At 43.8% G+C, this 14,257-nt stretch overlaps 1 protein-coding gene across 3 annotated transcripts in view; it reads right to left on the bottom strand.

Annotated features, from left to right (window-relative positions):
- The window catches only part of LOC143767628 (uncharacterized), a 120,533-nt gene extending 106,526 nt beyond the window's left edge, over positions 1–14,007 (bottom strand). For all 3 annotated transcript variants that reach the window (XM_077256064.1, XM_077256065.1, XM_077256066.1), the window contains exon 1: positions 13,964–14,007. In XM_077256064.1, coding sequence (XP_077112179.1) covers positions 13,964–13,990 — 27 coding nt within the window. In that variant the 5' untranslated portion in view covers positions 13,991–14,007. The remainder of the gene's footprint in view (positions 1–13,963) is intronic.
- Positions 14,008–14,257: the final 250 nt, after the last annotated feature.

The raw sequence follows: 14,257 nt of genomic DNA, 5'->3' as shown, positions 1-14,257 counted from the left end.
ATACAAAGCCATCCACAACCTGTCTCCTCCATACATCTGTGACATGGTCTCCCGGTACTTACTCACACACAACCTTCGAAGCTCTCAAGATCTCCTTCTCTACTCCCCTATTAACTCTTCTTTCCACAACTGCATACAAGACTTCTCCTATGCCTCCCCATACTCTGGAACTCTCTACCCCAACACATCAGACTCTCGCCTACCACGGAAACCTTAAAAAAGAACCTGAAGAGCCACCTCTTCTGACAAGCCTACAACCTGCAGTGATCCTTAGTCTGCTGAACCGCTGCATGACCAGCTCTACCCTCTCCTACTGTATCCTCACTCATTCCCTGTGGACTGTGAGCCCTCGTGGGCAGGGTCCTCCTTCTGTACTTGTGTGTGCCTTGTTTTGCTAATGCTTATTGTGCTTGCCTATATCTGCCCCTTTCACATGTAAAGCACCGTGGAATAAATGGCGTTATAAAAATGTATTATAATCTACTATATAACTGTGTAAGGGTCACTTCCGTCTTTCTGTCTGTCATGGAAATCCCAAGTTGCTGATTGGTCGCGGCCAAACGGCCACGGCCAATCAGCGACGGGCACAGTCCGGCAGCGAAATGGCCGTTCCTTACGCCCCTGCAGTCAGTGCCCCCTCCATACTCCCCTCCAGTCAGCGCTCATACTGGGTTATTGGCAGCGTTAACGGACCGCGTTATGCCGCGGTGTAACGCACTCAGTTAACGCTGCTATTAACCCTGTGTGACCAACTTTTTACTATTTATGCTGCCTATGCAGCATCAATAGTAAAAAGATTTGTTAAAAATAATTTAAAAAAAATAAAGAATCATTATATTCTCACCTTCCGGCGCCTTTCCCGCTCCTCGCGACACTCCAGTTCATGCTTTGCGGTCTTGCGAGATGATGAAGTAGCGGTCTCGCGAGACCATTACGTCATCATCTCGTGAGACCGCAATGCATTCTTGGGACCGGAGTGTCGCGAGGAGCATTGCTGAATGCCTGGGCTGTAATCGGGGGCCGTTGGAGGGCGAGTATATAATGATTTTTTATTTTAATTCTTTTTTTAACAGTGATATGGTGCCCACATTGCTATATACTAGGTTGGATGTGTTATATACTATGTGGGCTGTGCAATATACTACGTGGGCTGTGCAATATACTACGTGGGCTGTGCAATATACTACGTTGCTGTGCAAAATACTACGTGGGCTGTGCAATATACTACGTGGCTGTGCAATATACTACGTGGCTGTGCAACATACTACGTGGCTGTGCAATATACTACGTGGCTGTGCAACATACTACGTGGCTGTGCAACATACTACGTGGCTGTGCAACATACTACGTGGCTGTGCAATATACTATGTGGGCTGTTATATACTACGTGGCTATGCAATATACTATGTGGCTGCGCTATATACTATGTGGCTGCGCTATATACTACGTGGGCTGTGTTATACACTACGTGGGCTGTGTTATACACTACGTGGGCTGTGTTATACACTACGTGGGCTGTTATATACTACGTGAGCTGTGTTATATGCTACGTGGGCTGTTTTATACTACATGGCTGTGTCATATGCTATGTGGGCTGTGCTATATACAGTGGGGCAAAAAAGTATTTAGTCAGTCAGCAATAGTGCAAGTTCCACCACTTAAAAAGATGAGAGGCATCTGTAATCTACATCATAGGTAGACCTCAACTATGGGAGACAAACTGAGTAAAAAAAATCCAGAAAATCACATTGTCTGTTTTTTTAACATTTTATTTGCATATTATGGTGGAAAATAAGTATTTGGTCAGAAACAAACAATCAAGATTTCTGGCTCTCACAGACCTGTAACTTCTTTAAGAGTCTCCTCTTTCCTCCCCTCATTACCTGTAGTAATGGCACCTGTTTAAACTTGTTATCAGTATAAAAAGACACCTGTGCACACCCTCAAACAGTCTGACTCCAAACTCCACTATGGTGAAGACCAAAGAGCTGTCAAAGGACACCAGAAACAAAATTGTAGCCCTGCACCAGCCTGGGAAGACTGAATCTGCAATAGCCAACCAGCTTGGAGTGAAGAAATCAACAGTGGGAGCAATAATTAGAAAATGGAAGACATACAAGACCACTGATAATCTCCCTCGATCTGGGGCTCCACGCAAAATCCCACCCCGTGGGGTCAGAATGATCACAAGAACGGTGAGCAAAAATCCCAGAACCACGCGGGGGGACCTAGTGAATGAACTGCAGAGAGCTGGGACCAATGTAACAAGGCCTACCATAAGTAACACACTACGCCACCATGGACTCAGATCCTGCAGTGCCAGACGTGTCCCACTGCTTAAGCCAGTACATGTCCGGGCCCATCTGAAGTTTGCTAGAGAGCATTTGGATGATCCAGAGGAGTTTTTACCTACTGTAAAGCATGGTGGTGGAAACATCATGCTTTGGGGCTGTTTCTCTGCAAAGGGGCCAGGACGACTGATCCGGGTACATGAAAGAATGAATGGGGCCATGTATCGTGAGATTTTGAGTGCAAACCTTCTTCCATCAGCAAGGGCATTGAAGATGAAACGTGGCTGGGTCTTTCAACATGACAATGATCCAAAGCACACCGCCAGGGCAACGAAGGAGTGGCTTCGTAAGAAGCATTTCAAGGTCCTGGAGTGGCCTAGCTAGTCTCCAGATCTCAACCCTATAGAAAACCTTTGGAGGGAGTTGAAAGTCCGTGTTGCCAAGCGAAAAGCCAAAAACATCACTGCTCTAGAGGAGATCTGCATGGAGGAATGGGCCAACATTGTTATGACCCCAATGGCGAGGGTCTCAGAGGAACGTGGAAGTCTGCAGAATACAAAAATCCAGCTCATAGGGCAGTGGTAACTGGGTTGACCATATATCTACTCCTAACGCCAACACTAGAAGTAGCCGGGGATCATTCCTACGTTGATTCTAGATGACACGCGCCAGCCGGAGAATCTAGCTACCCCTAGTAGAGGAAAACAAAGACCTTTCTTGCCTCCAGAGAAAGGGACCCCAAAGCTGGATAGAAGCCCCCCACAAATAATGACGGTGAGGTAAGAGGAAATGACAAACACAGAAATGAACCAGGTTTAGCACAGAGAGGCCCGCTTACTGATAGCAGAATAAAGAAAGGTAACTTATATGGTCAACAAAAACCCTATCAAAATCCACACTGGAAATTCAAGAACCCCCGAACCGTCTAACGGTCCGGGGGGAGAACACCAGCCCCCCTAGAGCTTCCAGCAAAGGTCAGGATATAGATTTGGAACAAGCTGGACAAAAATACAAAACCAAAACAAATAGCAAAAAGCAAAAGGCAGACTTAGCTGATATAACTGGAACCAGGATCAGTAGACAAGAGCACAGCAGACTAGCTCTGATAACTACGTTGCCAGGCATTGAACTGAAGGTCCAGGGAGCTTATATAGCAACACCCCTAACTAACGACCCAGGTGCGGATAAAAGGAATGACAGAAAAACCAGAGTCAAAAAACTAGTAACCACTAGAGGGAGCAAAAAGCAAATTCACAACAGTACCCCCCCCTTAGTGAGGGGTCACCGAACCCTCACCACGACCACCAGGGCGATCAGGATGAGCGGCATGAAAGGCACGAACTAAATCGGCCGCATGAACATCAGAGGCGACCACCCAGGAATTATCCTCCTGACCATAGCCCTTCCACTTGACCAGGTACTGAAGCCTCCGCCTGGAGAGGCGAGAATCCAAGATCTTCTCCACCACGTACTCCAACTCGCCCTCAACCAACACCGGAGCAGGAGGCTCAGCAGAAGGAACTACAGGCACAATGTACCGCCGCAACAAGGACCTATGAAATACATTGTGAATAGCAAACGACACAGGAAGATCCAGACGAAAAGATACAGGATTAAGGATTTCCAATATCTTGTAAGGCCCAATAAAACGAGGTTTAAATTTGGGAGAGGAGACCTTCATAGGAACAAAGCGGGAAGAAAGCCATACCAAATCCCCAACGCGTAGTCGGGGACCCACACCGCGGCGGCGGTTGGCAAAGCGCTGAGCCTTCTCCTGTGACAACTTCAAGTTGTCCACCACATGATTCCAGATCTGCTGCAACCTATCCACCAAAGAATCCACCCCAGGACAGTCAGAAGGCTCCACATGACCCGAAGAAAAGCGAGGATGGAAACCAGAGTTGCAGAAAAAAGGCGAAACCAAGGTGGCGGAACTAGCCCGATTATTAAGGGCAAACTCAGCCAACGGCAAGAATGTCACCCAATCGTCCTGATCAGCAGAGACAAAACACCTCAAATAAGCCTCCAAAGTCTGATTGGTTCGCTCCGTCTGTCCATTAGTCTGAGGATGGAAAGCAGACGAAAACGACAAATCAATGCCCATCCTACTACAAAAGGATCGCCAGAACCTGGAAACGAACTGGGATCCTCTGTCTGACACAATATTCTCAGGGATGCCGTGCAAACGAACCACGTTCTGGAAAAACACAGGAACCAGATCGGAAGAGGAAGGCAGCTTAGGTAAAGGAACCAAATGGACCATCTTGGAGAAGCGATCACATATCACCCAGATAACAGACATGCCCTGAGATAGCGGAAGATCAGAAATGAAATCCATGGAGATATGTGTCCAAGGTCTCTTTGGGACAGGCAAGGGCAAGAGCAACCCGCTGGCACGAGAACAGCAAGGCTTAGCTCGAGCACAAGTCCCACAGGACTGCACAAATGACCGCACATCCCTTGACAAGGAAGGCCACCAAAAGGACCTGGCCACCAGATCTCTGGTTTAAACATACCAATCCGCTCCACAATTATTAAATTGTCCGCAGAAAAAAGTGTTTATATTTTTTTTGATAAAACAGTTATAACTTTATTTAAAGACCAACAATACATACATATAAAACAATGCCTCGAACCATATAATTATAAATAGCAGATAGGCGTAGAAATAGTTCTTGGGATAATAGAAAGCACAAGGTAATACAAATAATTATTTGTGTACTGAATCAACCAGTAGTGCATGCTGGGGTAAAATCTTAAATATTTAAAGTTATGATAATAAATGCTGCATTCAGCTAATAAACTCAGTATAATACAGCTTGCTTACTGAGAAGGGACAGTACACAGAACCATCATAATAAATACTAATAATCAAGACTGAACATATAACTGCGTTCAGCTGTAAACCACAGTATGGCTCAGCTTACCTACTAGGGAGAAATAGTACAGAAAACATTGCTGCAAATAATGCTGGTCAGGACTGAAAATATAACCATATACAAACCCAAATGAATTAGAATAAGTGTTTATGGCGTCCCAACTATATTAAATAAATAGTAGCCCCAGACAATAAAGGTAGCTATGACCAGTCTTCATATAGTTTTCTCAACAAGCTAGTAACAAGTTTAGTACATGTATTAGTTTGATAAGGAGTCACAGCCAAGTGCTCCAAACGATGTTCTCAATGTGAGACGGCAATTCAGCGCAGTGCTCACTGTGTACCTGTGCAATGCACCTAAACTCACAGTAGACACTCAGACCTCCTGATCATATGCGACCATGCATCAATCTCTTAAATTCAACAAGATCTTGAGACAGAAAAAACTGTAATGTACGTATTACCTGACAGAGTAATGCTCCCTGCTCCCAACCACACGTGGCACGCCAGACTCCGCAAACCCCGACGCGCGTTTCGCTATGGCTTCTTCCTGGGGGCGTGTCTACAGTGAGGCGGCATAGAGCTTTTAAGCAGCCGTCAACCAATGAAGGAACATGGAGGCGGAATCTCATATCGTGCAACCAGGACTATATGGACTTATATGGAATGCAGGAGCTGATATCTAATGCGCATTCACAGCAAATATATCCTATAAGCTCATTTGCTAGATTTAAGCATCCATATACCTGAAAAAACTAACTCGAGTAACTCCTACCGGTGAACAGTAATCATATCCCATAAGGACACATATAGTGAGAATATATCCAGCAACTCATGTATAGTGCTTTGTCACACCTCACTTTTACTTTTAACATTTTATTAATACCCATATAGAGGTTGTGGCTGTGGCTTATAGCCCCATGTGGGGAGGCTCCAGTCTTGTTCACGTTTTACTCACCTCACCTACGTACTTTTTCTTTTGTGCACATGTTATATTTATATCTATCACTTCACACTCTTACTTTTTTCAATTAATTTAATTGGCATACTTCTCTCTCTTTCTATATAAATTGTTGTTTATTATATATATATTATTGGTTTCATCAGGAACAATACCATTATTTGTATTACAGTTGCAACTTATTTGTAGATGTTTGAATTTTCAGTCTTTATCATATCTTATATTATATTTACTATACCTGGATAGCTGCTAATGGATAGAAATTCACATGTAGTGGTGATAAAGCACTATACATGAGTTGCTGGATATATTCTCACTATATGTGTCCTTATGGGATATGATTACTGTTCACCGGTAGGAGTTACTCGAGTTAGTTTTTTCAGGTATATGGATGCTTAAATCTAGCAAATGAGCTTATAGGATATATTTGCTGTGAATGCGCATTAGATATCAGCTCCTGCATTCCATATAAGTCCATATAGTCCTGGTTGCACGATATGAGATTCCGCCTCCATGTTCCTTCATTGGTTGACGGCTGCTTAAAAGCTCTATGCCGCCTCACTGTAGACACGCCCCCAGGAAGAAGCCATAGCGAAACGCGCGTCGGGGTTTGCGGAGTCTGGCGTGCCACGTGTGGTTGGGAGCAGGGAGCATTACTCTGTCAGGTAATACGTACATTACAGTTTTTTCTGTCTCAAGATCTTGTTGAATTTAAGAGATTGATGCATGGTCGCATATGATCAGGAGGTCTGAGTGTCTACTGTGAGTTTAGGTGCATTGCACAGGTACACAGTGAGCACTGCGCTGAATTGCCGTCTCACATTGAGAACATCGTTTGGAGCACTTGGCTGTGACTCCTTATCAAACTAATACATGTACTAAACTTGTTACTAGCTTGTTGAGAAAACTATATGAAGACTGGTCATAGCTACCTTTATTGTCTGGGGCTACTATTTATTTAATATAGTTGGGACGCCATAAACACTTATTCTAATTCATTTGGGTTTGTATATGGTTATATTTTCAGTCCTGACCAGCATTATTTGCAGCAATGTTTTCTGTACTATTTCTCCCTAGTAGGTAAGCTGAGCCATACTGTGGTTTACAGCTGAACGCAGTTATATGTTCAGTCTTGATTATTAGTATTTATTATGATGGTTCTGTGTACTGTCTCTTCTCAGTAAGCAAGCTGTATTATACTGAGTTTATTAGCTGAATGCAGCATTTATTATCATAACTTTAAATATTTAAGATTTTACCCCAGCATGCACTACTGGTTGATTCAGTACACAAATAATTATTTGTATTACCTTGTGCTTTCTATTATCCCAAGAACTATTTCTACGCCTATCTGCTATTTATAATTATATGGTTCGAGGCATTGTTTTATATGTATGTATTGTTGGTCTTTAAATAAAGTTATAACTGTTTTATCAAAAAAAATATAAACACTTTTTTCTGCGGACAATTTAATAATTGTGGAGCGGATTGGTATGTTTAAATAGTTGATCAAAGTGTTGCCCATCCCTAGTAGGTGGTAATGGGTGTGGGTTATATGTTGACACCAGATCTCTGGTGCCAAAAATTCCCGGGTGACCTGCCAACACCGAGGAATGAACCTCGGAAATGACTCTGCTGGTCCACTTATCCGGGACAAACAGTCTGTCAGGTGGACAAGACTCAGGCCTATCAGCCTGAAATCTCTGCAACACACGTCGCAGATCCGGAGAAATAGCTGACAAGATAACTCCATCTTTAAGAATACCAACAGGATCAGCGACTCCAGGAGCATCAGGCACAAAGCTCCTAGAAAGAGCATCGGCCTTCACATTCTTTGAACCTGGTAAATACGAGACAACAAAATCAAAGCGGGAGAAAAACAATGACCAGCGGGCCTGTCTCGGATTAAGGCGTTTAGCAGACTCGAGATACATCAGATTTTTGTGATCAGTCAAGACCACCACACGATGCTTAGCACCCTCGAGCCAATGACGCCACTCCTCAAATGCCCATTTCATGGCCAACAACTCCCGATTGCCCACATCATAATTTCGCTCGGCAGGCGAAAACTTCCTAGAGAAAAAGGCACAAGGTTTCATAACAGAGCAACCAGGGCCTCTCTGCGACAAAACGGCCCCTGCCCCAATCTCCGAAGCATCCACCTCAACCTGAAAGGGAAGTGAGACGTCAGGCTGGCACAAAACAGGCGCCGAAGTAAACCGGCGTTTCAACTCCTGGAAAGCCTCCACGGCAGCAGGAGCCCAGTTAGCTACATCGGAGCCCTTCTTGGTCATATCCGTCAAAGGTTTCACAATGCTAGAAAAATTAGCGATAAAACGACGGTAGAAGTTAGCGAAGCCCAAGAACTTCTGAAGACTCTTAACTGACGAGGGCTGAGTCCAATCAAGAATAGCTCGGACCTTGACTGGGTCCATCTCCACAGCACAAGGGGAAAAAATGAACCCCAAAAAGGGAACCTTCTGTACACCAAAGAGACACTTTGAGCCCTTGACAAACAAAGAATTTTCACGCAAAATTTTAAAGACCAACCTGACCTGCTCCACATGCGAATCCCAATTATCAGAAAAAACCAAAATATCATCCAGATAAACAATCAAAAATTTATCCAGATACTTCCGGAAAATGTCATGCATAAAGGACTGAAAAACTGAAGGCGCATTGGAGAGCCCAAAAGGCATCACCAAGTACTCAAAATGACCTTCGGGCGTATTGAATGCGGTTTTCCATTCATCACCTTGCTTAATGCGCACAAGGTTGTACGCACCACGAAGGTCTATCTTGGTGAACCACTTGGCACCCTTAATCCGGGCAAACAAGTCAGACAACAGCGGTAAAGGATACTGAAATTTGACAGTGATCTTATTTAAAAGCCGATAATCAATACAAGGTCTCAAAGATCCGTCCTTTTTTGCCACAAAAAAGAATCCCGCACCAAGAGGGGAAGAAGACGGATGAATATGTCCTTTCTCCAGAGACTCCTTGATATATGAACGCATAGCGGTATGTTCAGGTACCGACAGATTAAACAGTCTTCCCTTAGGAAATTTACTGCCTGGGATCAAATCTATAGCACAGTCACAGTCCCTATGAGGAGGCAGTGCACTGGACTCAGACTCACTGAAGACATCCTGATAATCAGACAAATACTCCGGAACTTCCGAAGGCGTAGAAGAAGCAATAGACACAGGCAGGGAATCCCCATGAATACCACGACAGCCCCAACTTGAGACTGACATAGCCTTCCAGTCCAGGACTGGATTATGGGTCTGTAACCATGGCAGCCCTAAAACAACCAAATCATGCATTTTATGTAAAACCAGGAAACGTATCACCTCGCGGTGTTCAGGATTCATGCACATGGTAACCTGTGTCCAATACTGCGGTTTATTTGCTGCCAATGGTGTAGCATCAATACCCCTAAGAGGAATAGGATTTTCTAATGGTTCAAGAGTAAAACCACAGCGCTTAGCAAATGAGAGATCCATGAGACTCAGGGCAGCACCTGAATCTACAAACGCCATGACAGGATAAGATGACAGTGAGCAAATCAAAGTTACAGACAGAATAAATTTAGGTTGCAAATTACCAACGGTGACAGGACTAACAACCTTAGCTATACGTTTAGAGCATGCTGAGATAACATGTGTAGAATCACCACAGTAGTAGCACAAGCCATTCCGGCGTCTATGAATTTTCCGCTCATTTCTAGTCAGGATTCTATCACATTGCATTAAATCAGGTGTCTGTTCAGACAACACCATGAGGGAATTTGCGGTTTTTCTATCACATTGCACCGAATTAGGTGTCTGTTCAGACAACACCATGAGGGAATTTGCGGTTTTGCGCTCCCGCAACCGCCGGTCAATTTGAATAGCCAGTGCCATAGTATCATTCAGACCTGTGGGAATGGGAAAACCCACCATAACATTCTTAATGGCTTCAGAAAGGCCATTTCTAAAATTAGCGGCCAGTGCACACTCGTTCCAATGTGTCAGCACGGACCATTTCCGAAATTTTTGGCAATACACTTCAGCCTCGTCCTGCCCCTGAGACATAGCCAGCAAGGCCTTTTCTGCCTGAATCTCAAGATTGGGTTCCTCATAAAGTAAACCGAGCGCCAGAAAAAACGTATCAAGATCAGCCAATGCCGGATCTCCTGGCGCCAACGAAAAAGCCCAATCCTGAGGGTCGCCCCGTAAGAACGAAATAACAATTTTTACTTGCTGAGCAGAATCTCCAGATGAACAGGGTCTCAGGGACAAAAACAATTTACAATTATTCACGAAATTCCTAAACTTAAACCTGTCTCCGGAAAACAGTTCAGGAATCGGTATTTTAGGTTCTGACCTAGGATTTCTGATAACATAGTCTTGTATGCCCTGCACACGAGTAGCCAGCTGGTCCACACTTGTAATCAAGGTCTGGACATTCATGTCTGCAGCAAGCATAGCCACTCTGAGGTAAAGGGGAAAAAGGAAAAAAAAAACAAAACTCAGAATCTTCTTTCTTATAATCCCTCTTCTGCAATGCATTAAACATTTAATACTGGCCTGGCAAACTGTTATGACCCCAATGGCGAGGGTCTCAGAGGAACGTGGAAGTCTGCAGAATGCAAAAATCCAGCTCATAGGGCAGTGGTAACTGGGTTGACCATATATCTACTCCTAACGCCAACACTAGAAGTAGCCGGGGATCATTCCTACGTTGATTCTAGATGACACGCGCCAGCCGGAGAATCTAGCTACCCCTAGTAGAGGAAAACAAAGACCTTTCTTGCCTCCAGAGAAGGGGACCCCAAAGCTGGATAGAAGCCCCCCACAAATAATGACGGTGAGGTAAGAGGAAATGACAAACACAGAAATGAACCAGGTTTAGCACAGAGAGGCCCGCTTACTGATAGCAGAATAAAGAAAGGTAACTTATATGGTCAACAAAAACCCTATCAAAATCCACACTGGAAATTCAAGAACCCCCGAACCGTCTAACGGTCCGGGGGGAGAACACCAGCCCCCCTAGAGCTTCCAGCAAAGGTCAGGATATAGATTTGGAACAAGCTGGACAAAAATACAAAACCAAAACAAATAGCAAAAAGCAAAAGGCAGACTTAGCTGATATAACTGGAACCAGGATCAGTAGACAAGAGCACAGCAGACTAGCTCTGATAACTACGTTGCCAGGCATTGAACTGAAGGTCCAGGGAGCTTATATAGCAACACCCCTAACTAACGACCCAGGTGCGGATAAAAGGAATGACAGAAAAACCAGAGTCAAAAAACTAGTAACCACTAGAGGGAGCAAAAAGCAAATTCACAACACAACATACCAACAACAGTGTGTGGCAACCTTGTGAAGACTTACAGAAAACGTTTGACCTCTGTCATTGCCAACAAAGGATATATTACAAAGTATTGAGATGAAATTTTGTTTCTGACCAAATACTTATTTTCCATCATAATATGCAAATAAAATGTTAAAAAAACAGACAATGTGATTTTCTGGATTTTTTTTTCTCAGTTTGTCTCCCATAGTTGAGGTCTACCTATGATGTAAATTACAGACGCCTCTCATCTTTTTAAGTGGTGGAACTTGCACTATTGCTGACTGACTAAATACTTTTTTGCCCCACTGTACGTGGCTGTGCTATATACTACGTGGGCAGTGTTATATGTTATGTGAGCTGTTATATGCTACGTGGGCTGTTATATACTACGTGGCTGTGCTATATACTACGTCGTCGGCCGCGAACAATCAGCGACACGCGCAGTCCGGCCGCAAATTGGCGTGGGATTTAAACCACGCTTCGCTAATTGGTCGCGCTCGGCCAGCCGAATCCTGTGTATTCATTGTATTGTTCTAAAATCTTCATAAATAAACTACATACTTATTCTAGAATACCCGATGCGTGAGAATTGGGCCACCATCTAGTAATAAATAATTAGTAAATCAGCTAGAATGGAGTTGCTAAAAGGAGGTCCTCAAAATATCCACTACGATCCAGTGTTGTAAATTACAAGGACTCTGTTTCTTCGCTCTGTAATGTTTCTCCCTGTGAAGCTCCATTCACTCTTTGAAAAACTCAATTACAGTCACCTCAGCACTAAACTGTCACGATTGTAGGCTACAGGGAGGTCCTCAAAAAAATCCACTCCGATCTAGACGGCTCAATGGTGAATCAGCTAGAATGGAGTTGCTAAAATGAGGTCCTCAAAAAATCCACTACGATCCAATGTTGTAAATTACAAGGACTCTGTTGCTTCACTCTTTTATGTTTCTCCCTGTGAAGCTCCGTTCACGCTTTGAAAAACTCGATTCCAGTCACTCCAGCACCAAACTGTCACGATTGTAGGCTACAGGGAGGTCCTCAAAAAATCAACTCCGATCTAGACGGTTCACTAATGAATCAGCTAGAATGGAGTTGCTAAAATGAGGTCCTCAAAAAATCCACTACGATCTAGACGGCTCAATGGTGAATCAGCTAGAATGGAGTTGCTAAAATGAGGTCCTCAAAAAATCCACTACGATCCAATGTTGTAAATTACAAGGACTCTGTTGCTTCGCTCTGTTATGTTTCTCCCTGTGAAGCTCCGCTCACTCTTTGAAAAACTTGATTCCAGTTACATCAGCACCAAACTGTCACGATTGTAGGCTACAGGGAGGTCCTCAAAAAATCCACTCCGATCTAGACGGTTCACTAATGAATCAGCTAGAATGGAGTTGCTAAAATGAGGTCCTCAAAAAATCCACTAGGATCCAATATTGTAAATTATGAGGACTCTGTTGCTGTGCTATGTTATGTTTCTCCCTGCGAAGCTCCACTCACTCTTTGAAAAACTAGATTCCAGTCACCTCAGCATCAAACTGTCACGATTGTAGGCTACAGGGAGGTCCTCAAAAAATCCACTCCAATCTAGACGGTTCACTAATGAATCAGCTAGAAGAGAGTTGCTAAAATGAGGTCCTCAAAAAATCCACTCCGATCCAATGTAAATTATGAGGACTCTGTTGATGCACTCTGTTACGTTTTTCCCCATGAGGCTCCGCCCACTATTCCAATGTCGGTGCTGCGGCCAGGACTGGTAATACAGCAAAAGTAAAATTCAGGCAAAAATAAACAATCAACGCTATGTGTAATTATTTATATTATAAAAAGCAATAATAAAAGGCAAGTTTGATTAATCATGAAAAAAAAAAATTTGCCCTTTGGAAATACATAACAAATATAACAGTTTAAGCAAGTATCTAAAAAATAAAAGTATTATATTCTTACAATTATAAAGCTGATATATTTGTATATACACACACACGCACACACAATGTGTGTGTATACATTCCAATTCCACTACATTGCAGTCTATTAGGCTCCTGGAATCAGCTCCATTCTGAACATTGGAGCTGATTTTTTGAGGGACGTCACTGTAGAAACTGACTGTCTAGAATGGAGAAGCTGCAGAGAGATCATCAAAAAATCAACTCCGATCTAGTCACCTCACCAGTGAACCGTCTAGAGTGGAGTGGCTGGAATGAGGACCACAAAATATCCACTCCGATATAGTCACTTCAGTAGTGAGCCGTCTAGAGTGGAGTTGATAAAATGAGGCCTCAAAAAATCAACTCCGAACTAGACGCAACCCTGTAATCACGGTTACCTGGTTAGGGGCCATTTAGAAGCTTCGCCCCCCTGAACCAAAACCCTAGCTACACCTATGTGTTACATCACTGTTCACACCACACAGAGACCCCAAAAGAGCCTCAGTGCTGAAGGGGTTAATGTCCCCCCACCCCACTCAGTAATGGAGAATCTCCAGCACCTACCTCCACCCACAGGGCCGCACTCCACATATATGGCTTTTATGTGCACACAGGACCTGTGATGAGGTCACAGGAGGGGAGGAGTCAGGGGTCACATGATCAGGGCCCTCAGTGTATGCAGGACTCTGCTGTGCTGACAAGTATTCAGCTCCTCTGCTGCTGCTGCTCCTTTAAGAACAGGTAACGTTGCTAAAAGTAGAACAATTCCCCCCATTAAGTGATTGGATCCCCCCAGACCTTTCATAGATCTTAGTGATATTACAGACGGGAGATTCCAAGAGCGCTAGATTCAGGGGT

Source organism: Ranitomeya variabilis, chromosome 4 (assembly GCF_051348905.1).
Source record: "Ranitomeya variabilis isolate aRanVar5 chromosome 4, aRanVar5.hap1, whole genome shotgun sequence".
NCBI lineage: Eukaryota > Metazoa > Chordata > Amphibia > Anura > Dendrobatidae > Ranitomeya > Ranitomeya variabilis.
This window is presented reverse-complemented; position numbering and strand designations above follow the sequence as displayed.